General features: G+C 42.8%; 7 protein-coding genes across 9 annotated transcripts; 2 read left to right on the top strand and 5 right to left on the bottom strand.

Annotated features, from left to right (window-relative positions):
• The first annotated feature begins 290 nt into the window (after nucleotides 1-290).
• Nucleotides 291-885, top strand: LOC148177370 (uncharacterized). The gene is made up of 3 exons (XM_088033316.1): nucleotides 291-448; nucleotides 507-613; nucleotides 663-885. The coding sequence occupies exons 1-3, from the start codon at nucleotides 291-293 to the stop codon at nucleotides 749-751; spliced, it is 354 nt and encodes a 117-aa protein (XP_087889442.1). The 3' UTR covers nucleotides 752-885.
• A 380-nt stretch (nucleotides 886-1265) lies between these two features.
• On the bottom strand, nucleotides 1266-8299 carry LOC148177371 (uncharacterized). Of its 2 annotated transcripts, XM_088032825.1 has the most exons (13): nucleotides 8139-8299; nucleotides 5687-5846; nucleotides 5541-5637; nucleotides 4679-5491; nucleotides 4321-4627; nucleotides 4147-4271; nucleotides 3753-4095; nucleotides 3371-3589; nucleotides 3136-3189; nucleotides 2761-3042; nucleotides 2232-2708; nucleotides 1926-2180; nucleotides 1266-1861 (listed from the first exon to the last, which is right to left on the bottom strand). In XM_088032825.1, exons 1-12 carry the CDS (start codon nucleotides 8209-8211, stop codon nucleotides 1984-1986), a joined length of 3147 nt encoding a protein of 1048 aa, XP_087888951.1. In that variant the 5' UTR covers nucleotides 8212-8299; the 3' UTR covers nucleotides 1266-1861; nucleotides 1926-1983. The 2 variants fall into 2 exon arrangements, with proteins under 2 accessions (XP_087888951.1, XP_087888952.1); XM_088032826.1 differs by lacking the exon at nucleotides 3136-3189.
• Nucleotides 8300-8688: 389 nt separating this feature from the next.
• On the bottom strand, nucleotides 8689-10497 carry Alg11 (ALG11 alpha-1,2-mannosyltransferase). Its single transcript, XM_088033161.1, has 5 exons — nucleotides 10349-10497; nucleotides 10037-10267; nucleotides 9755-9987; nucleotides 9490-9707; nucleotides 8689-9442 (listed from the first exon to the last, which is right to left on the bottom strand). The coding sequence occupies exons 1-5, from the start codon at nucleotides 10369-10371 to the stop codon at nucleotides 8702-8704; spliced, it is 1446 nt and encodes a 481-aa protein (XP_087889287.1). The 5' UTR covers nucleotides 10372-10497; the 3' UTR covers nucleotides 8689-8701.
• A 179-nt stretch (nucleotides 10498-10676) lies between these two features.
• Nucleotides 10677-12869, bottom strand: Wee1 (Wee1 kinase). The gene is made up of 2 exons (XM_088033158.1): nucleotides 12423-12869; nucleotides 10677-12367 (listed from the first exon to the last, which is right to left on the bottom strand). Exons 1-2 carry the CDS (start codon nucleotides 12781-12783, stop codon nucleotides 11181-11183), a joined length of 1548 nt encoding a protein of 515 aa, XP_087889284.1. The 5' UTR covers nucleotides 12784-12869; the 3' UTR covers nucleotides 10677-11180.
• A 105-nt stretch (nucleotides 12870-12974) lies between these two features.
• On the top strand, nucleotides 12975-14050 carry LOC148177374 (prenylated Rab acceptor protein 1). Its single transcript, XM_088033162.1, has 3 exons — nucleotides 12975-13401; nucleotides 13446-13652; nucleotides 13701-14050. The coding sequence occupies exons 1-3, from the start codon at nucleotides 13328-13330 to the stop codon at nucleotides 13999-14001; spliced, it is 582 nt and encodes a 193-aa protein (XP_087889288.1). The 5' UTR covers nucleotides 12975-13327; the 3' UTR covers nucleotides 14002-14050.
• Nucleotides 14051-14164: 114 nt separating this feature from the next.
• LOC148177375 (uncharacterized) lies at nucleotides 14165-16992 on the bottom strand. Of its 2 annotated transcripts, none has more exons than XM_088033160.1 (3): nucleotides 16902-16992; nucleotides 16149-16223; nucleotides 14165-16103 (listed from the first exon to the last, which is right to left on the bottom strand). In XM_088033160.1, the coding sequence occupies exons 1-3, from the start codon at nucleotides 16914-16916 to the stop codon at nucleotides 14736-14738; spliced, it is 1458 nt and encodes a 485-aa protein (XP_087889286.1). In that variant the 5' UTR covers nucleotides 16917-16992; the 3' UTR covers nucleotides 14165-14735. The 2 variants fall into 2 exon arrangements, with proteins under 2 accessions (XP_087889286.1, XP_087889285.1); XM_088033159.1 differs by lacking the exon at nucleotides 16902-16992 and adding an exon at nucleotides 16519-16674.
• Nucleotides 16993-16999: 7 nt separating this feature from the next.
• Nucleotides 17000-21762, bottom strand: LOC148177376 (protein zyg-11 homolog B-like). The gene is made up of 5 exons (XM_088033157.1): nucleotides 21615-21762; nucleotides 21175-21568; nucleotides 20850-21127; nucleotides 18011-19424; nucleotides 17000-17461 (listed from the first exon to the last, which is right to left on the bottom strand). The coding sequence occupies exons 2-5, from the start codon at nucleotides 21539-21541 to the stop codon at nucleotides 17325-17327; spliced, it is 2196 nt and encodes a 731-aa protein (XP_087889283.1). The 5' UTR covers nucleotides 21542-21568; nucleotides 21615-21762; the 3' UTR covers nucleotides 17000-17324.
• Nucleotides 21763-21844: the final 82 nt, after the last annotated feature.

Here is a 21844-nt window from a genome sequence, read left to right on the forward strand (position 1 = left end):
GATTTCAGTCGAGGAAGTGTATATTGACTCAAGTCGCTAGTTATCTCAAATTGTTCAATTATCTAAAGAAAGAAGCTTTACTGTATTACCACTTCTTTCTCAAATAAAATATACAGTGAAATCACGACAGAATGAAGAAAATAATGTTTTTTAGCCATGAAACATCCACTTCACCGAGTGTCGCCTGTATCCTGTCCTTTGGTCCCATGATTTGCTGTGAATGTTTCGAATTGGATGTCTTAAGAAGCTTATTTAGTTCAAAACAATGAAATCCCGATAATGTGGACAAAATGAATATAATATGCGCAGTACTTTGTACATTGCATTATATTACATTGAAAGGACTCAAAATTCTACAAAGCCCCAAAAGGAAGTACCACTACCCTGAGATTTTACTGTATTTTTCCAGTGCAGAGAACAAAAGTAACGCAATTTTATACAATGGGACGTCGGAAATATGACCAAAATTAACATTTTCCCGTCATGTACAAAATTTAATATAAAAGAGTCAGTGTAAGGTCCCAAATATTTTGCTCTCGATTGTATTTATTCACATTACTGAGGTTGCACTATACTTTGATTTGCAGAAAAATCACAGTACTGAAGCTACGACGTGAGTTCGAGTGTTTGGACTAACTTTTTCAGATTTTATATAATCGCAGTGAGCTCCGACATTCTAAGCCTACTACGATTCCAGGATTTCGTATCTATCGTGAGAAAAAAAGGAGAAACACTTGTCGGAAGTGGATAACTTGATCGTTTCACTTATAATATTGAGATAAGATATCTCGGTAAACATTTCGTAAGCATAAAAGTCCTCTGAAAACCAACTTACCTTATATTGAAAAATGTAGGGCAGATGAATAATAAAACACTTGTACTTTTTTATTTCTTTTATTGATTTGAAAACAAAATATGTATGTCCATAATTTACATGACATTTGATTGATTTTTAAAAATAAAGTCCACGCAAGCTTGAGAGAGACAAAAATATGAACGAACGGACGAAAATGATCTTAAATTTAGTCACAATTTTTCGAAAAATTATACACAGAAATCAGAGAATGATGTTATGAGAATAAATAACACGCGAAAGGAATGTATAAATTTCTGTCGCAATTTTTCGATCTTGAGAGAAATGCATTTTTTGCAACGTCGCTTATCAAATTTGACAGTTGTCACGACAAACGCAGATTAAAATAACGCCAACTATCGCGTCTGACGAATTTCTCTAGTTAAAAAGAACACAAATTAAAAACATCATCATCAGTTCCTTAAATATACTTAATTAACAGTAGTACAGTATGTTCTTACATTGTACGTTTATAATGTGTGTATATTATATAATATATTTTTGTTTAAACAGCGAACGGTGTCTAAAGCTCCGATTTTTAATCAACACCAAAATGAAACGAAAAATCCTAGGGAAAACATCAAACCAACTGAAACTGTTCATTGATTTTTACTAAAAAAACTAAGCGACTTTTTCCGATCCCACCTAAACACAGAAATCAAAGTTAACATAGAGAAAACAAAAGCATTCTGATAAATTTACACACAGACACATCTATGGAGCTTTGTCGACCATTTTATGTACTGCGACCATCTTGTTTTGCAACAAACCCGACCGAACTTACTACGACTATCACATTTTCATTTTCATGACTATTTACAAAAATTACATTTTCAACGAATCGAATTTGTCGCAACTAGATTCGGTCGTGAGTATTTCGAAAATACCAAAGAAACAATCAATTTGACACGTCATCAGCTACGACAATTACTTTATGATTTTGTCATCAATCACTAAATGGAATAGTCCTTTCGTTGACATTGATTTTGTTTTTAGATAGTTTTAAACCTGAAACGACAGAAACACGTTACTTTTCTTATTTTCGTTTATTTTTCTCAACAAGAAAACTCACCGTTGGTTGCCACAAAAATATAGAACGAGTTGAACAGGCCAGGTACTGAGTATGAAAACTAATTATGGACTGGTGGAGCTGTAAGTCTTTCGATTTCTTCCAAACTGAGAAGATGTTGAGATAGACCAGCTGTGCTTGGAAGCTCGCCCCCTCTGGCTCTTTCCAACAAATCGGGTGAAAACCAACGGGTCAACTGGTTGCTAGTCGGTGACAAGTCGCCGTCGTTCACCCCGCCGCGGCCCACTTGACCCCTGCCTGCGATTCATTTCAATTACCCCTACAATTACAAACACCCTGTATACTTACTTTGTTGCGGATTAAGGTACTGTTGCCAAGACGCGCTCCCTTGCTGATTTCCGTACGGCTGCTGTTGTTGCCCCGGCTGTTGGACGTTGGCGGGCCTCGCGTGCTGTTGATGTTGAGCCCTCAACTGCTGTTGCGTGAGCTGAGAGAACTGTTGACTATTAGGATTGGAATATTGTTGATGATGACCGGGCATCGAACCGTGACCGTGATACTGCGGCTTTCTCTGCTGTTGCTGTTGCAGCTGACTCAAAAACTTCTGCTGTTGCTGACTGAAAAACTGCTCTTGTTGCTGTTGCGGCTGGAAGCTGTTCGCTTTCACGATGGGACGACCAGCCTGCTTCATGTTAATCTGATACGCGTTCCACTGTTGTTGTTGAGTCGGCTGTTGCTGTTGTTGGGTTTGAGGGCGCATTCCAGTGACGGCGCGGCCTTGACTCAGCTTGGAACCGTCGACGAGTTTAGTCACGTCTTTGCCACCTTGAAGAGAAACAACATGAGTGGGAGGAGTACAACAATTGACAACAACAACCTTCATCTTTCTCTGCTGTCATTTTCCTTAATACTGAGGTCGGTGTGAAGGCCAACGGAGTCGGGGAAGAGACACTCTTAGCCGGCTGTTGGCTGTTGTTGTTATTGTTGTTACTTCCGTTGGTCGAGTTGTTGTTGGGGCTCTGTCCGCGCTGTTGCATCTCCTGCTTCTTGCGATAGTTCTCCTGTTGTTCTTCCAACTTCTTTTTAATGAGTGCCCGCTGAAGAATATTCTGAGTATGGACTTGGAGCTCTCTTGGCGACGGTATACGTTGATGTAAGGCTAGAAAACAACCCACATGAACCACAAGCAACAACACAATTTCCATGATGGGTGTACCACTGACTGATGGGTCAAAGAATTTAAATGACTCACCGGGTACAGTGAGGGTGTTTGGACTTGTGGCCATTATTGGAGACACACAGTATGCTGCATGTAACAATAACAGGGTATAATTGTCAAGAGTGAAAGTGATATGTCGTTACGCAGCCACCCACTGTATAACAAAAGCTACCTACAGCATAGAAAAAAGAAAGCTATCTACAAAAGCAACATAAAGCAGGAAACAATCATGTGTTTGTGGCGCCATCTCGTGCTTAAGCGGACTCACCGTTCGGAGGCAGAGGTGAAACACGCAACTGTTGCTGCTGTTGCTGTTGGAACATAGGGTGGGGGGCGACGGGGCTCAAAACCCGCGGGCTCGGTCCCACGCCACCGCCCCCCTGCAATTTCAAAATGGTGACGAGCATCTCCCGGTGGCGGGGTTGCAGGGCCGGATTGGCCAATTGCTGGTACAAATGTTGCGGCGTGATATCGCCGATTTTCAAACCTTTACGACACCCAGTTCAAAGTAAACAACATTCTCAAAAACAAAAATTAAAAATCTCAAAGTTTCGCGACAAGTTTGTAAGATACGCCACTGACTGTATAAATTACGCAGTGGCGTAACCCCTTAGTCGCCAAACCTTGAACGTCCAACCACCTCCACTCACCTTGCAATATAGCCTGCGCTTCCGGTCTGCCCAACAGCTCCCTGCTCTGCTGAAGCCCCATTTCCGGCAACGGCGACGCTCGCACTTGCATCCCCGCGTTCATCAACTTCGTCAACATCTCCACCTGTTGTTGTTTCTGCTGTTGATTCTGCACTTGTTGAAGACGCGTCGCGAGATCGTGAGGCGACGCCCCAGGACTCGTGGGCCCCAAAAGTTGACTCATGCGAGCGTGGGCTTCGTCCAACTGTTGAGAATGCGACAACATCTCCATCAAACTCATCGGTTGTCCTTTCGATAAGGGTCCATTGGGTGTCGCACTGTGCGTGCTGGACATGTTGGCCAACTGCGACCAAAATCTGTAAGATTTCGGCGACCCTTTTACCGGGCGACTCACCAATCGGTTGAAGGCGGTCATGTCCTCCTCGGTTTTTTGAGGGTGCTTGTGCAGAGGGGCCTCGCTGCCGGTTTGGCGCATCTTTGCTTCGATTTCGTTCAAATTGAGGATGCGACCGGGGACTTCTGTAAAGTTAAACTCAGCAAAGAAAGAAAGACGAAAGGGGGCACTTACGTTGCTTCATACCGGACTCGCTCTGTTTGCCGCGCTGCAGCATCTCCATGATATTCAATGATTTGGCGTTCGCACCGCCGCTGCCGCCCATTCCTGTATTAGCAGCCGGGGAAATGGGGGCGAAGTACGAATTGGAATCACCGGGAATTGATACACTGGGCTCATTCAAATCTTTGAGTAAGTTCTTGATGATGGCATCGTCTTGGATGGACGAACGGCGACTGTCTGAAGGGTTGTTGCTCTCCATCGAAAACCACTTGCTGAAGCGGGACTTGCCGCTGGCGTCGCCGTCGCCGCCAACGCCATTCTAAGATAAAACAAAATAATAAATACTACTTAGGAAGAATGGTAAACTTACGGTGAGTAGCCCCGGCAGCCCTGGAATGCTGTCGCTCTTCAGAATGTCCTCAAAAATGTACGACTGGTCATTCAAATGCTTCTCTTGCTGGTTCTTCTTTCCGTCTCCATCCCCGCCCTGTCCTTCGGACCCGTTGGTGGACCCCGCCGTCCCGTTCTGCTCGCCGTCCTTGTCTTTATCTCCTTCCGATTGTGGGGTCGGCGTCGACCTCCCATCGGGTCCCCCTTCGATAATAAGTTCCTCTTTCTCCTCCGTCACACTGGCCACTTCGCTCTTCTTCTTAAACCAATCTCTGGCACGTTTCGCCTGCGACGGCGACATCTTCTTCTTCCCCAAGCGATCGCAATCATCAAACCCGCGCAACTCAATGGTGTCATTCTGCGAAGATGGTCCACTGGAGAACCACTCGGGTTCTTCGTCGCGTCCGTCATTGATCCTCCGTCTATCGCCGAACCTTCCGCCACTTCTCCTGTCTTTTTCCTTGTCGAAATCGCGTCCGAATTGTCGTCTGTCTTGGTTGTCGTTCCGCTGCTGGGGTCTGAAACTGTAATCGTTATCGTTGCCTTCAGGTTTCTCGCCGAAATCTCCGGGAACACGAAGAATGCGGCCGCTGCCGATGCGACGACTGGTTTGGATATCGCGGACGCCGCCCCCGAGGTCGTTCTTCGTGCCGAGGGGGCTGTGAGGCCGATTTGTGGTGTTGCGGGGCTCCCGGCCCGGAACGCAACAGCCAGAATTGAAACTACGACGTTGAGGACTCAGGACGATGTCGTTTTCTTTACGGAGGCGCTCGCGGGGGTCCGCGGGACGACGCTAGAAACAACAAACTCAGTACACTCCACCAATCCCTAAGAACACTCACCCTGTGCTCGTCTCCAAGTCTCGCACCGTTCTCAGTCGGAGTGTCTGACTTCTTCCGATCGGAGCTCCATCGAGTGGGGTCCCAAATCGTCGGAGACCTACAACACGTGCTCGTGCACTTCTCCCTTTTCTTGGATCTCAACTTACACTTCGTTCACATCCAGAAAATCCGGTTTCCTCTGCGACAACGGAGCATCCCTCAACTTCAGCAACTCATCCTTTCCGTACCGGAACTTAGGGTTCACGGCCAAAATGGCTGGATCGGAGAGTTCCGGTGTTCCGGTCAAACTCACTCCTTGTTCGTCCCCTACACCAAAAAAACAAATTAGCATCATTTTAAAAATTAGCACACTTGGTAATTACGCCAAGAAACACGTTTGGTGGGCCTTGTCGATTTTTTTATCGTGCTCGCGTGAGTCACTCCGTTGGTTATTTTCGAAGCTTGTGTGGTTTTCAAACTTCTGGTTTTAGCCATTACGCTGTTTTTGAATGTTTTTTATTTTTTATACACACTATTACTACAAATTGCACAATTAAAGTCAAACGAATTAAACTCTGCAACGTCCGAACGAAAATTGGTGATAAGAGTGAATAGAAAAAGGTCTGGTAAGACGACAAAAACTTGGATGATAAATGGAGACTTTGCAAGGGAAAAAAACGGGGCCTGGCGGGATTTATGGTTTTAAAGTTTTTAATGCAAACATGTTTGAGGCTAAAAATAACGGAATTGAAGATGTTTGTAATCGGATCATGTTGTGACTAATTATAGAGTTTTTATCAATTAGTATGATCACTGTGGTGTCTAGAATTACGTCATTAAAATGCGTTGTTGAAAATTGAGATATTTGCACCTTTCAGAATGAGAGTTGTGTTTCACGTTTTGGAATTTTCAACGTCTTTCTCAATTTCTTGGGTTATTTTTAAAGTCTTCACATTCTCCGATTGTTTTCTCCAAAATGTGTTCCAGATTCTCGGAATTATTCTGAAGATTCGGTAATTTATGCGTTTTAAATTCTCGTCTTCGCACCGTTGAGACTACTTTTTACTGTCTATTTCCTGAGTGTCTCATCTCGCAAACTTTCACAATTATTGAAACTTCAAGATTTCCTGTCAACTGAATTTTAAGATGAGATTTGTTTCATAATATACTCATTTCTGAGCTTCTCAGTTTCAGGTTTATGTGACCTCAGTTTCGCAGGATTCTTTTCTCAAGTTCTTACCCTGGTAAAACATTACATTATCAGACATTTAGTTTATAAAGTTTATAATTCTCCGCTTTTTAGTTTCTCAACATTTATTTAGATCTTAATTTCCCACTTTCTCAGGTTCTTTAAATCACACATTTTAAGGTTTTCAGAGTCTTATCAGTTACAGGACCTCAATTTCTGAAACATTTCAAATTTGAGGTTTTCCAGAATCTCAAAATCCCAAGTTTTCAATGTCTTAATTTCAAAGAATTTCAAATTTTCAATTCCCAAAATGTAAAATTCTTCCGTTTTTGGTATCAACTTTCAATTCTCGGTTTTTAAATGCGCTAGAAGTTGTCGCTTCCTCAGAAATTTTTCTACCCATTTGATTTGCTTTTCAAATTACTTCTGTTTTCAAGGATTTTTGCATTTCCGTATCTTATTTCTTATTTCAGTATTTCAAATTCTCATTTTCTTTGTTTTAACACTCAACATTTCTCAGATTCTTCAAATTCTTAGTTTGCTGATTGCTTCTCAGTTGAGCTCTCAAAATTTGAATCGTGAAAATTTGGTTGTTTCTTAAATTTCAAACTCTCGACTTCACAAAATTTCATATTTTCAAGTTCTCAAATCCAAACTCAAAAACCTCATTTCTACATTCCGAAACTCTCAGAACCCAAATTCTTCTCCGATGTACCTGAAATGACTCAGTTTTTCGTATCACGTGAGCCCTTTTAAGCTTTTCTGCGTCAGAATTCTGCAATTCGCAGCGCCCTCTGGTGCCAAGTAGATTATATCCAGCATAAAAAATTCATTTTGTGCGAATGTGAATAAAGCAATTATACCAACATTGATTTTATTTGGAGACCCATGCACGGACCCAATTACCAACATTGGAATAAAAATCACGAGCGATTTGATCCCACGAATTACCAACTGCCATTCAGTTCAAACGTGAAGATGGCAATTTCAAGTCCCCATCTGTGGCAATTTGCAGATAATCACATCCCAGCACTCAACAGCCGAGGATTAACCACCTTCGGTTTCGAATGTCACGTCGTTTACTTTGATTGCCACTTCAGCAATAATTCGCATGATAATTATTACAGTCAATTATTCAGGCGTTTAATTACACTTTTCGCTCTCGTGTTGTAATTCAACACCGACCTTGAACCGTCAGCTGTCAAAGTTGGGAATGATTTTGCATCACCCTGTATATTGCAGGTGGTGTTGGAAATGTACCATTTTATCGCTCGAAAGTAATTTTCCCAGCCCACATAATATCACGGTATGGATTATTTTGAAAACAAGACGATAAAATTGGAACGAAATGTTACGTCACTAATTAACGCCTCCTTGATTGGGAAAAATGACAGTTTTTGAAAACAATGGGTAGTGGAATGGGGGCTTACCTTTGTTGGGGGTGTCACTGGGGGCAGGATCGACGGTGTTGGCGGCTGCCGAGGCTTCTTCCGTCACCGACATTTTTCAAAAATTGTGTAAAAGTTCTATGTACAACTGTCTTTTCTGTCTTTGGTAAAAATTCGTCCAAATCGTTCAGTCTTTTGTCGAAAATATCACTTATTACTAAATCGTTCCTAATTAAATAAATAAACCGGAATCTAATGAGAATGAAACTGATTCTTACTATTTTACAACTAAGTTTAATATCACAGTCCGTTTTTATAATTCGTCAACAAAAAACTCAACATACGCACATACGTAAACAAACGGAAAATCATCGGAAAACCTCAACGCGGGACATTTGTGTGATGCACCATAAACAATCTCCGATTTTCTATCGATATTTACTCACAACACACCGTTTTTTACTTTAATTTTATCTCGGTTTTAGCAAAAATAGAAACGTACGCCATATGCCTTTCTTTCACCTTTCAAACCAACGCGACATCTGGTGGCGCCACCACGCAAACCCCCCGCGAAATTCAAATAAAACAACAATACTCTTCATTTTTTATTTAAACAACGGATCTATAGCCCTCAAAAACTCATCCTGGAACTTCCTTAAACTAAAACGATCAACCGACGCCCTCGCCCTCTCCCTGATCTCTTTCACCTCCTCATCCCCGCAGTTCAAAATAAACTTAATCACGTAAGCGTACTCTTCAGGAGTCGTCGCCAGGAAGCCCAATCTCGACCCTTCCGACGTCTCCACAATATCCAAGTAGGGCCCCCCTGACTTGTGCGCAATCACGATCAACCCCGCCGCCATCTGCTCCACCACGCTAATCCCAAAGTGCTCATCCAGCATCGTGTGGACCCCCAAATACGCGCGCTCAAACTCCTCCAGCAACTCCTCGTACGTTAAATTCACCTTGAATTCGACGTTGTTTTCGAGACTGAGGTGTTTACTGAGATCGCGGAGGTCCCCCACGCGGGTGCTATCCCCAGCGTTGCGGCAACTCCCACAGAGAACCAGAGTGACGTTGTCGAAATCATCCCCGAGGAGCTCGCGCAACTCGTACAGAGCCTGGAGCTGCAGAGGGTGGTTTTTCTCCGGTCTGAACTGCGCCAATGATAGAATACGGATTTTGTGGGGCTTTTTCACGGGTTTGGGGATCTTCTTCAAGTGGTCGACTTCGCACGGGGGGTAGACTAAGTGGAGAGAGCGCCCCCAGAGCTCGGTTAAGTGCTCGAGGGTGAAGGTCGAATTGACTAGGGTCGTGTCGGAGCTCTGCCCCGCGAGACGATAAAGCTACAATTAAAAACTAAGTAACTGAGGAAGATTTAAGGGTAAAGTACCCAGGCGAAGATCCGATAGTAGAGAAGCTTGGCGTGGGTGAAAATGGGGCTGCGTGCAATTATGCTCCTATTATTGTAAATCTCCTGTCTTTGGGACACCCTCAGGATCATGTTCTTCGTAATGGTAGGGTAGTGGATGTAGCACCCAATCTTGCAGCCCCCTAAGTACTTGAAAAAAGGCAACGTAAAAGTGTACCCTGTGGTGTCTATAAAAACGTCTAAAACCACAAAATTAAAACGATATCAAAGCCCCCCGATCTCCAACCTGGCACAAACTGATTTATAGCTTCAAAAGCCAGATAAATGGACCCCAGGGCTTGCCCCAAGAGGGTGAAATAGGGGTAAGGAGTCGCCTCCACCCATTTCCGCCGAGTCAAATAAACGAACTTCACACTCTTGTCGACTTTCACATTCATAACTTTCTCCACCTTTTCTAGGATTTCTAAGGGGGTGGCTTCAATATCCCCTGTATAAATATGGAACTCTGCATTTGTATACCTACAAAATTGGATTATTAAGGGTTGAATTGGGTTGTACTGGAACGTACTGTCTCTGAAGGGCTTGTAACGCCACCCACAAAACCTTCTCACCGCCCCCGCCAGAATTACAATAAGGGTGAAAAATCCCAACTTGGAGCTTGGAACTTTTATTTTTGTCCTTCAGTCGCCTGTATTTCCCCCGCAGGTAGAAGAAAATCGACGGAATGAAAACACCGATAAAGAGGAATGTGCTCACGGAGACAATTAGCAGGAAGTCGGTGGAGTAGAGAAGAGAAGCCCTAAAATGTAAAATGAGGTTATGTTACCGGGACGCGTCAAAAGGGTTGTGAGGGGGCTTCAAGACCAGTCTTAGCACTCACATGAATGTTAATACAGTGATCATTGTGTGGTTTTACTTATTAAACTCTACTTTACGAAATTACATTGTTTTGACGTTGAGGAAATATAGGGATTTTCGTGACGGGGTTGGTAGTGTTGAGGTTATCAACACAATCAAAACGTGATTTTTTAAATTCCACAGATTTGTGACCTTCGAGATCATCGAAGTGTGAAGATAACATAGTTTTGCGTAAGTAGATAAATTAGAAAATAATCGCTCCGTTGCCAACGTAAAAAGTCACTAGTTAGATCTGTGGACTTGAAAATTGTAAGTAAACGGCAACACGTGTCAATAAAAGCAACCATGGAAGTTTTATTTGGTATAATTTATTACAAATTCGAGTTATAAAACTGTACTAACAAATTCGCTACAATAATTTGATGCGACTAAGGCACAAGTTCTAAGGAATGCAAGTTACAATATGTATAATATAACTATACTAACCTTTTAAAAATAATTATCACATAATATAACAAATACTTTTAAATAAATCTACGCTATAATTATAAAATATGTAAAATAAAATTATAAATGGGTTTGGACCTAAACTTAAGAAAACCTGGAATTTTGATTCAAAGAAAACGACAAAAGCTCAAAAAATGTTAACAATACAATTAACAGCGTTACAGCCTTGCAATTGAAGAAACACAGCTTCTTGAAATATCAGTCTACAATCCTACCAACCTAAATTTCACTTCATTTGAAATGAAACTAGATTCCATCAATCACATTACTAGAGTTAAAATTAACAAAATCGCCCCCATCCGGGAGCCCCGAACAAATGAGCGAGCTTCTAGTAACCAATTTGGAAATTAAAACGTTGTAGTGCTGACGCTACGATTGACTTTCTTCCCAATCAACCTACTGCTGATCCTCGAGACGCCCTTCAACTGTTTGCTTTCTGGAGCTATCGACTTGATACAAATCGCCGCCTCTTGGAGTTGTTTGGAAAGAATCTCATTCTTCAGTTTTTCAGCGTTTAATTCTCGATGAAGCTGTGCTCTTGTCTTTTTTCCAACGGGACACAACGCTGGGTGGTGTAAAATCTGCAACGCTGTGGGTCTCATCGTCGCATTGGGGTGGATCATGGCTGTGATTAGATTAATCATGTCTCTGCTCAAAGTTGGGGGCAATGGGGGTAGTTCCCCGTTTCGCAGTTTATGCCAATCGTCGCCGTTTTTGGGTAGCGGCCTCGTACCGAGACATTCCAGTACTGTCAAACCCAACGCGAAGATGTCAGCTTTGGTCAAATTTGAATAATCTTCATGAAGGATTTCATTGGGGAGGTATCTACAATCGCCCTCTTCAACTTGGGGGTTGTTCAGGCTAGTCACGTGGCCGAGGTCTCCTATTTTGTAGGTCAGTTCTTCTTCGCTGTGGCTCTCATCAAGGTCTTCAAACCCATCGTCGGCGGAATCATAATTTGTGAATTGGATTTTCTTTTCTTTTGATATGAAGATGTTGCCAGGTTTGATGTCGAGGTGGACGAGGGCTTCGGAGTGGATGTAACGGAGGCCTTCAGCGACGTGCATCAACATCTGGCGGAGTTCTACAGGTGTAAGAGGCCCTTCCTGGAGACGATCCGCTAAAGAGCCCCCATTGCAATACTCGTTCTGGATTATCATGTGGTTGTCTTCAGCCCAAGCAGAATAATAGCGAACTACGTGTTGGTGTTTCCCAAGAACAGCATGCGCGTATACTTCGTTGAGGGCTGTCTTCTCAAACACGCTCCCAGCGACGGGTTTTGTCGATTTTTTGATTGCGTAGATGCACCCATCGAGGCGATTGATGCATTTGTAGACAGACCCAAACTCACCAGAGCCTATCAACTCGAGCTCCACGAACTCCTGGTGGTAACGAGGTATGTTGTTCTCATGAAGCGGCAGGCGCTTCGCCGGAGGCTCATTCTCCACGTCCGATACGTCAGAATCGTTCAAATCAAACTTGGGGACCTTCAGCGAGCTCGAAGATCTCATCCTTTTCTTGGTCTGGTACATGCCTAAGAAGAAACATCGGTTATCTAAGAAACAGCCCCCTTTTGTTGCCAAACTTACCATTTGGAGTGAAGGGATTCACGTTCGCTGACGGCTTCTCACTCCTCGTAACAACTCTCGGTTTATCCACAAACAGCCGACTCCTGGGGGCCGGCGTGGTCGCAGACTTCTCAATAATAGTCTTCGGAGTAAGGGGGCTATCAAACAGCCTCAAGGCTCGCACTTTCTTGTACGGGGGACTATACGACGGGTTGGGTCTCGGTGTATTCAACGTGTACTTTATCCTCCGGTTGGGCGAGGGGCTCCGGATAGCATCACTAGACAGCTCGAAAGACAACTCACATCCTGATGACGAATCCAAGTCGTGCGGAGGCTCTGAGTCAACAATTACTTCAGGGGCGATCCTCCGATGGAAAGACATCTTTCCACAAAAGAATTTCACTCAAATTCACTCAGAAAACTCAAAAATTTGCGCAACAAAACAAACACTGCTCACTAAAACGGTTACGAAAATCGACGCATCTGGATTTTGATTCGGCCAATCAGAAGCGAGCTGCGTCGGGATTGGTGGAGGAACGATGCAAGCGACATCTACATCGTGGGCGGGGGATTTGAAAATTGACACGTAACGGCCGTGTCAAGGACGCGTATAAACAAGTTTTAACGAGATTGTTTACCGTAAAAAGGCAGTTATCTCGTGGAACAAGTCCAAACTCGTATAATGAATCACTTTGGGGCCATTAAACGTGGAAGAGATTACTCGAATAAGGTGGCACTGTTGCTCTGTCTGATTGCAAGACTGTGATTTTACGAAAGGAAGGAGAACAGGTGGTCGTTTTGGCCCCTCTACAGCCCCCGTCGATTCTGTGGTGTCCCACTTCCGACACTATTTTTTCTTTGTGTAAACGTCATCTGTCAAAGTCTTGCAAGATCCGTGAAAAAAGTCCATGAAACGGTGGTGAATTATGACCGATGTGTCAGTCGACGTGTCGGGGGTGATGGCGCCCCCGATGCCGCCTCAAAAGCCACCATTCGCCAGGTATTACAAAAGTTGACATAACCTCAATTCATCGAATTTTCCAGTTTCCTCACTCCGACCCAAATTCCTGACCCCAAAGAATGGTTCAATAAACAGAGACAGAACGTGAGGCCGTGGCTGGTTTTCCTCCAAACCTCAAACTTCAAAGCGCCCCCATCTATTCCAAGACTCAGCAAGAGGATCATGAGAAACATTGAATATTTTCAAAGCAATTATCTTTTCGTTTTTATGGGGCTCATCGTGTACTGCTTGTGAGTGTATCGATACGGAATCTCCCCAAATTCACCCCCCAATTTTAGGATTACGTCGCCTCTGATCCTCTTTGCCATCGCCGGAAGCTTTTACGCAGGCTACAGACTCAATAAAAGGCATCAAGAGAAGAAAATCGTGCTGTTTAAGAAAGAACTGACTTTGGCACAAGTATATGGAGTGGTACTTCTCTGTTCTATGCCAGTTTACTACATGGTGGGGGCCCACGGCGCCATGTTTTGGGTCCTGGGGGCCTCGTTCTTCGTCATTACTCTACACGCTTCGTTTTATAACATTGATGCAATAATCGCGCAAGGCGATGACGGGTTTCCTTTATTAGAACAAGTGTAATTTTTTTACTTAGTGTACATATTGTCATTAAAGTGTTTCCATGGTAGCGCATCACGTGCCCAATCACAACATCCATGAGCAAAGACACGTTGCTATGGCAACTCCAATCGGAGGCGTTTGAGTGAAAGATTAGTTTTCGGGAGCCAATGAGAGCGCGGAAAGGTGAAGACGTATAGAAAATATCTTTATTTTGTCGTAAAAGGCAATAATATCATCAAGAACATTACAAATGCAATGCACTGACATTTTTGAACTAGAAATCAACTGTTTGTACAACTATTTGATGAAAAAGGGGAACTAAATTTATTTACATTGAACTGAAATTTACCTGACAACAACGGAAGATAAACGAGCCCTGTTCGTGTCGGGCCGATTCGACATAAACCCCATAAAATAACTATGATAAAATTGGATTAATGCGAACATCGAAACGTATTAACAAGAAAAAAAAATTAATAAATTAACAATAGCCAATGTGAAATTGACATTTCTTTTTAAATATATAACCATAGCTCGTAACACTTTGAAAAACATTGCCTAGCTAATAAAATATACACAATTATAAAAGCAGTGTGCAATAGTAATAATAAAAAACTATACACGGAAAAAAAGTGACCCTTGGAAACATTTGGTTGTTGTCGAGTCTCCATAAAACAATATGACACCTCGTAATGACCCAGAAAGTGGGTCAACATAAAATAGTTCTTAGGTGTAATTAATACAAGACTAGTATTTTAATCTATAATAACGTAAGGCAAAATTTTAAAAATTTCGCCGTTATAGGAAGGTGTATCGAGGACCTCGTGCCACTCCCGAAACACTCTATCACCTGTCCGCTCCTGATCACTCTCTGAAATGCTATATTTCTTGTAATTCTCACACGAAAAGTCCGCTTTTACATCCTTCGGTATACTCTCGGTATTTACATTAGGCACTACATTCACAAATAGACCGTCCTCAGTCGTCTCGGGCCCTTTTTTCTCCTCCCCAACCCCCCAATTCCCATTAACATTCTCTATATACTTTGAGTGCAGATCCTCGGGTGTGGTTTCCTGTCTTTGGGACTTTTCCTCAAAGTGTAACCTCGCGGAGCACTCACTGTCTTCAATAAACTCGAACCGTTGCCCTAACTCGCTCTCGTCCAAGGCAAAGTCTTTATTCTCCTTCAAAAGACACGTGCAAGGAGGCTCCGACTCCTCTTGCTCCAAAACTGTGGCATCGATCGGCGGTAACTGCGCCAAGGCGTCCTCAACCGAAAACGACGTGATTTTGTCTTCCTGGGGCGACTCAGGAGGAGGCGTCGGAGGTTTGTCCTCTTGAGGGGGTTCGACATCGTCCACGATGATCACCTCCTCGTCCGCGGGTAGCAAAGACTTGTCGTTGATCACAGAACCTGACTCTATCACTCTGTCGCTTTTCTCTCCGAGACTGATCTTCTGGGGAGCGAAATTCTTCCTCTGCGAGTTCTTGTAGCGGTTCGCGTTCGTGTTGAGTTTCTGGTCAATTATAGAGACACGTTCTGTGAGTTTAGCCGCGCGGAGAGTCAGATCTTCTTTTGGTTTGAGAGGGGTCGTCCCGAGAACCGTGTTCTTGTTCTGGAGCCCCGCAATGAGTTCCTGCGTGGTTTTCACCTTCGAGTTACCTCTAGAAACAGCGAGTTTGTTGGTGAAGGAGGTCTCGGCTTCATCAATCAAGTTCTTGTGGTTCTTTGAGCCTTTTTTGCGCCCCCGTTTCTTGGGTAGCTGCTCCTCCAACTGCGGCTCCTGCTTGGCCTCTGGTAAACTCGAGTTCGAGTCGGAATTTATAAGGATCACATCACGTTTTAATTTCGTATTTATCACATCTTTGAAACTCGAATTGGAATTGTCTGAGAGTTCCAATTCGGTCGTTTGACCGTTCAGTTTTGGCCTCTTGGTTTCTGTGGGGGGCGACCGGTTCGGGGGCCGTCGTTTTTCCCCTTCTTGGAGCGATTTGAGTTGCCCGTTGGAGTCGGGGAGGACCATATTGCGCCATTTTTTGACCAACTCCTTCGCCCTCTTCGATAAGGAGTCGTTGTTGGTCTTGCGGCGCAATTCATTCACGTGTTTGCCCAATCGGGTGGTCTGAAAAGTTTGTTGTAAGAGTGAGGGGGACAAGGGGCGACTTACCTCGAGCAATTCTTTGGTAATTGTGACTTTTTCGAGGAGCGATACGATTTCGATGACTGCAGGCATGTCAATGACCTGCAAACGGTGTGATTTGGGGTGAAAAAGGGGTTTAGACACGCCAAGGAGCCCCACATACTCGTCAAATGTCAAGCCGTTCAACTGTTTAGCGAAGCCCACTATATGCGAGTGGCGATTGGAAACCTACCGCCTTTTTGACATTTCCACGCTTGTTTTCGACGGTTTTTCGACGAAATTCGGTCATTTGGCCGCATTTGCGAGTATGTGTAGTCCACCTGGTCGACACTCGCAATGGTGTACGCTTTTCAGGTTCGTGTCGCTGTTATTTAATAAAAAACAAGGAAATTCTTACATTGTAATTACTGTCGAGGGCTCGTAGTAATCTGTGCGTCAATTCCGTTACGTTATTCTGCATTTAAAGTCGTCCTGTAGCGAGAAAACCGAATATACTTTGACAGAACTGTTCGTAGTTCCTCTCCACAGTAATGGCGCAGGTACATTGCGCTTTGTGCAGTCCTCGGTCCGCACTGTGAAACGGGGAACATGGTGCACCCGAACATACTGAGAGGGGATCGGAACGACGAACAAGAACGATCATTGCGCGTGTCCGCCAACCGCAAACCTCACACCGACAAAATCCCCCAGAAAACACACCAAAAAAACAACCCCTACAAACCACGCATCCACGTCTGGGGGCGCACTCCGCCCCCAGCTCACACCCCCACAACAGCTTACCCAAAAAACAACCATTCTCTCCCAGATTTGACGAACCTACACGGACACCACCACGCCACTTCATGACTTCAGGTTGGCAGCAACACCCGCGAAATTCAAACAGCTTTTTTTCAACGTGTGATATATTTGACTAGTTCGTACAATTAATCTAACATTTATACATTGTTTGTACAGGACACTATACATTGGCACGTTTCTGAATTACACAACCAAAATTAAGAAACAGAAGTGAAAGTGCCAGCCATTTCAACGAAAATCCTCAGGCACGTCCATTTCTTCAGACTTAAAATTTTGTAAAAACAATAACAATCCTAACGTAAAATAGGAGAAATGTACAACCTAACGTGACGATAAAATAAATTTACAGATACTGTCATGATACTGTCATGAATTCAATCACAATATGCGAAAAGTCTCACCAATTCAAACATGGCCAGCCACAGTTTCAAGAATTTGAAGTGAGATTAGTTTAATATCGGGGTGCGAATCACTATAATTAATAAGGTCGGTGAGAAGGGAGTCGCCCTTTTCTTCCCGCAGCATGACGCAGTACCGCTTCGCTGAAAAGGAAATAAAAATTACTCATATCAATAATGTCAAACATTTGGCGCAGAACGCGCAGTCATCGCATGCATCAAATTCCGACAGCTAATCATTTATAAACGAACAAGCCTTGCATTGTTCCTGCATGTTGGTAGCACTGCAACTGTCGCAACATGAGATCAGTGTCAAATTTAATTTCCAAAGCCTGCTCGACCATCATTTCTTACTTTTAACCATTTAACTGTTATAAACGTATATGTACGTTTTGCCATTTTTCTCAGAAAATGCAAATGATAAGGATTTGAAATTTTGGGGACGAAAGTAAGCGGATATTTATAATGAGCGACAAATTTTCTTTGACATTTCATAGTCACCCTTGATGCTAGAAACATTTATAAACACCTTGTACTTCCGGTATAACCGGAAGGGTCACGAATATGTGAATATTGTCATTGTTTTTGTTCCTAAAATTTCAAATTCTCATCTTATTTAGTTTATCAGGAAAATGTCAAAACACATATGTACGTTTATAACAGTTAAAGGGTTAATCCTACTCCCCAACTTACGATTTTTCGTACAGACGTGGTGAATGGCCCACACCGCCCACAATTGCACCTGAAAGTCCATATCGGTCCTCAGCAGCGAAAAAAACGGCCTAAAACTCCGATAAGCCACCATTTCGCTGTCGGGCACCTTCCACTGCGAAACCGCCCCCATCAACTCCCCCAACATTTCGCCTCTCGAGTGACTCGCCACCGTCCACTGCTCCTCCCCGTCCGACGCCAAATGCGCCACTATCCCCGCAGCGAAATAACTGACATCGATATTCTCCGATTTTAACAGTATGAACAACTCGTTCATCAAAGAGTCCATCAATAGGCTATGTCTTAACTTGGCCACCTCGGCGATGTTGTTTAACAGTCCCAAGACTTTGGTTTCGATAGCACTATCGTCTTTGAAAGTTTTCAAGACGTTGAGGAATAAATACGCGCCGCCTTGCTCAAGAAAGACGGTGCAGGTGGCGGCGCTTTCGTCGGTCAAGTTCCAGAGGGCGCTGAGGGTGAATTTCAAAGTTATGTCGGAGGTGCGCGACTCGACGCGGTTTTCGACCATAGCGAGAAGTTTGCGCATATATACAGGGCGTGCGCCCAACTCGGACGTTTCTTCAGTGCTCACTTTAGCGGCGAGGATGCTGCAAATAGCGACGGCCATCCTGTTCATATTCACGTCTTCGAATGAGCACAAAGCGTCCAAAACCAACTTCGCGCATCGAAATCTATCAAAATTGACATCCTGTAGTATCGTATCACTACACAGCGTCAATAACGAGTTCTTTTGTAATTGGAACTCCTCCGGAAACGACGCCATCGCATGTAAAGTCAAATTCACCCCTCGACTCAACGCCCTCGGATGTATTTTTTTACTCAAGTCGCCTCGTGTCAAATTATACAAACACGCCGTCGCCGCCATTTGCACGCCGAATTTGTTCGGATGCGCCGCCATGACAGGCAGGACAAGATTAAACATGTCCGGTCTGGCTTCTTGTAACAAGTTTGTTAACTGGAAGAGGTGGTACAACGCCTTCTGGACGTAATTTGAGCGTTGCCAGTACTTCTTCAAAGCTACCTTGATCTGATTCTCGTTACCTAAGCCGGCTATGGTCAAGTTCGGCCATGTTGTCGAAATGGCGCTGAAGGTGAAGTCTGAAGTGCAATCGATTAAGACTATGCCTAAAAATTCTAGTTTCGGATGCGTTTCTACGTATCTGAGGAGGGTTTCACAGGGGATGACGTCGCGCCATCCTGAAACGTCCAGAGATATTAAGTTTGGGAGGGTTGAACGGTCTTCGAGTAAAGTTAGGACGTGGGAGGCGGAGTCGTCCATGTTGTCGAGCTTTTCGTTGAATATGCTGACATCGAGATGGCGGAGGTTGGGCAGTTGGCTGAGGGTTGAGACGTAGTTCCGAGCTTGCGACAAGTCCTGCAAACAATTGAATGAATAAATTGTAGAGCAAAAGACAAGTTTAAAAAAAATTGACAAATTGCACAAAAATTTGTAATTTGAAAACTTTCATAAGAATTCGTAATTTGAAAATAAAATGAAAATTTTGAATTAGAACTATTTAAGATCGATTTCTAAGGTAAAAATTGCGAGAAAAACGATTGCGAAAAGGTTTTTTTTTGCCATCATTCCAGAGGTATCGGGCAAAATAGTTTCCGGAGCTTCAAAATTTTCGTCCTTTGGCGACAACCCAAAATCTCAAACGCCTCTAACTCAGTTATTTGTTGATGTACGAGAAAAATAAGGATATTTTTGTATTCACCGCGAAATTCTGCGTAAGATGAGCCCATATAGGTCAAATTTCATTAACACATAAACGAGAAATTGACCGAATTACATTTTCAGAAGGTGTTTTAAGGGTCATTTTCAAGACGCTGTTTCGTGGCGAAAACTGCGTTTAGTATTATTGAATTATAAACCGATCGAAAGAGGAGCTCGAGATCTATCAATTGGCCAAATCTCAGATTGATAGGGCAAATAGTTTAAGAGGGGCGATCAAAAACCTGAAAATTTTTCATCGATAAGTCGCAAATTTTTTTTCACAAAAAAATTGACCATCGAATTTTTTACTTTTGAGGGCGAATTTTAAAGTAAAATGACCCGAAAAAAACGATGGTGAAAAACCGTTTCACAAAATTTTTCGTAGCTTCGGAGATATTGAGCTTTAAAAATTTTCCAACTCAAAATTCAATATCCGAAACTTTGATCGCTGGCCCAATTTTATCGAATTTCACCTTTTTGGATTTTGCGTGAAATTCTGCGTAAAATGAGCACCAATACTTTCAGATTGCTTTATAAATAAGCGAGATAGCGACTGAGTCGAATTAAAAATGGCGTCATTGAGTTAAGAATGTTCTTAAGACAGTTAATCGATTCATATCAGAGCTGCCAACTTGGAATAAAATTAGAGACTCCTAAGATATAGAGATTAATGTTGGTAGCCCTGGCGACACGCTTCAAGGCCTCCTCAATTTAATTTCGCGCACAAATAAGTAGAGGAATTGACCAAAACCAGTTCCTTCCAACAGAATTTTCCGTCTTCAAGCATTCAGCATTCCAACTAAAAAATGTAAACATAAACAAATGACACATCTGACATCTCCACTCCACGTGACCCTCTCCACTAATCACGTGTCTCCTCCGTCATGAGACTCGTGCCCCACCCACGTCCTTGACAGCTCTTTGTTTTTGCCAATTCTTGTTTACACAACTTGCCACATAAATATTTAAATAAAACCGCCACAAGCTGAATAAAGCGGGCACCTCTCGTGTTAGTGACGTCAAAAATGATAATGCGAGCAATAAAATAAACAAATTATGCAAAAATGTCAGAAAAATACTCACACTTATTGAGAGGCTGATCAAATGGTCTGACAACAAGATCAAAGGACTGAGATCTTTAACTATGGTTCCTGAAATATCTAACTTCTCTAACAACTTGAGATCTTCACAAATCATCTTAAAGCTTGGTTGGTTCAATTCCGTGTACGCTAAATTGAGAGAACGTAGATTCTTGAGATTTGTTATTTTGACCATTAAACTGTGCCTTTGCATGTCTGTGAAGGTGCATTTTGAAAAGTTGACATTGACCAAGTTTTTTATTGACCATTCGTTGAGACAATCTGCAACGTGAGGTAAACAAGGGGACTCCCAAAACACTCTAAATTACCTATAATCTCTCCTATACAAACATTCTTCAAATTGACACATTCTAAATCAATGACTTTGTGCTGTTTGAGTATTTGCAGCCCCACCTGTGACACTTTACAGCTTTTCAACTTCACCGTACAAAGCTTCGTGTTCTTCTCGTTAAAAACAAACATCAACTCATCACAAAGAATGTTCTTCTCTTGAAATTTCGCTAAAAGTTTCTCTGAGATCTCCTTGAACAAAAACAGGTCCGGATCGGCGAATTTGTATCTTTTCGCTTTGCTGTTATCATAATTGATGACACGCTCTAATTTCACGTAATTTAAAATATTGTCCGATATTGTATCCAAACACAGTTCTTCTAGAGACGACGGACTTTCGTACATTTTACTTAACCTCACTTTTGCTCTGGTCTGGAAAAAATCATTGCGATTGAGAGGAATTTCAGGGACAACGTACCTTTATCTTAATTGGTCGTAAAGGTGATCATTGTAATGATTCATTTGGTTCGGAATATCATGAATATACTGCGAATTTCATGTTCGATTAATGGGCTGTCAATTCACGTCTAGGGATTTTTGCGTTTCGGTTGACACTAATTTGAATTTGAAATTTTAAATTTGAATGTTAATTAAGTCGTTCGTTAATTTGATTGCTTGAAGCTGTGAGAGGAAGGAAAAACGCAAATC

Source organism: Gnatocerus cornutus, chromosome 3 (genome assembly GCF_029298725.1).
Source record: "Gnatocerus cornutus isolate USDA-ARS CGAHR chromosome 3, icGnaCorn1.1, whole genome shotgun sequence".
Lineage (NCBI taxonomy): Eukaryota > Metazoa > Arthropoda > Insecta > Coleoptera > Tenebrionidae > Gnatocerus > Gnatocerus cornutus.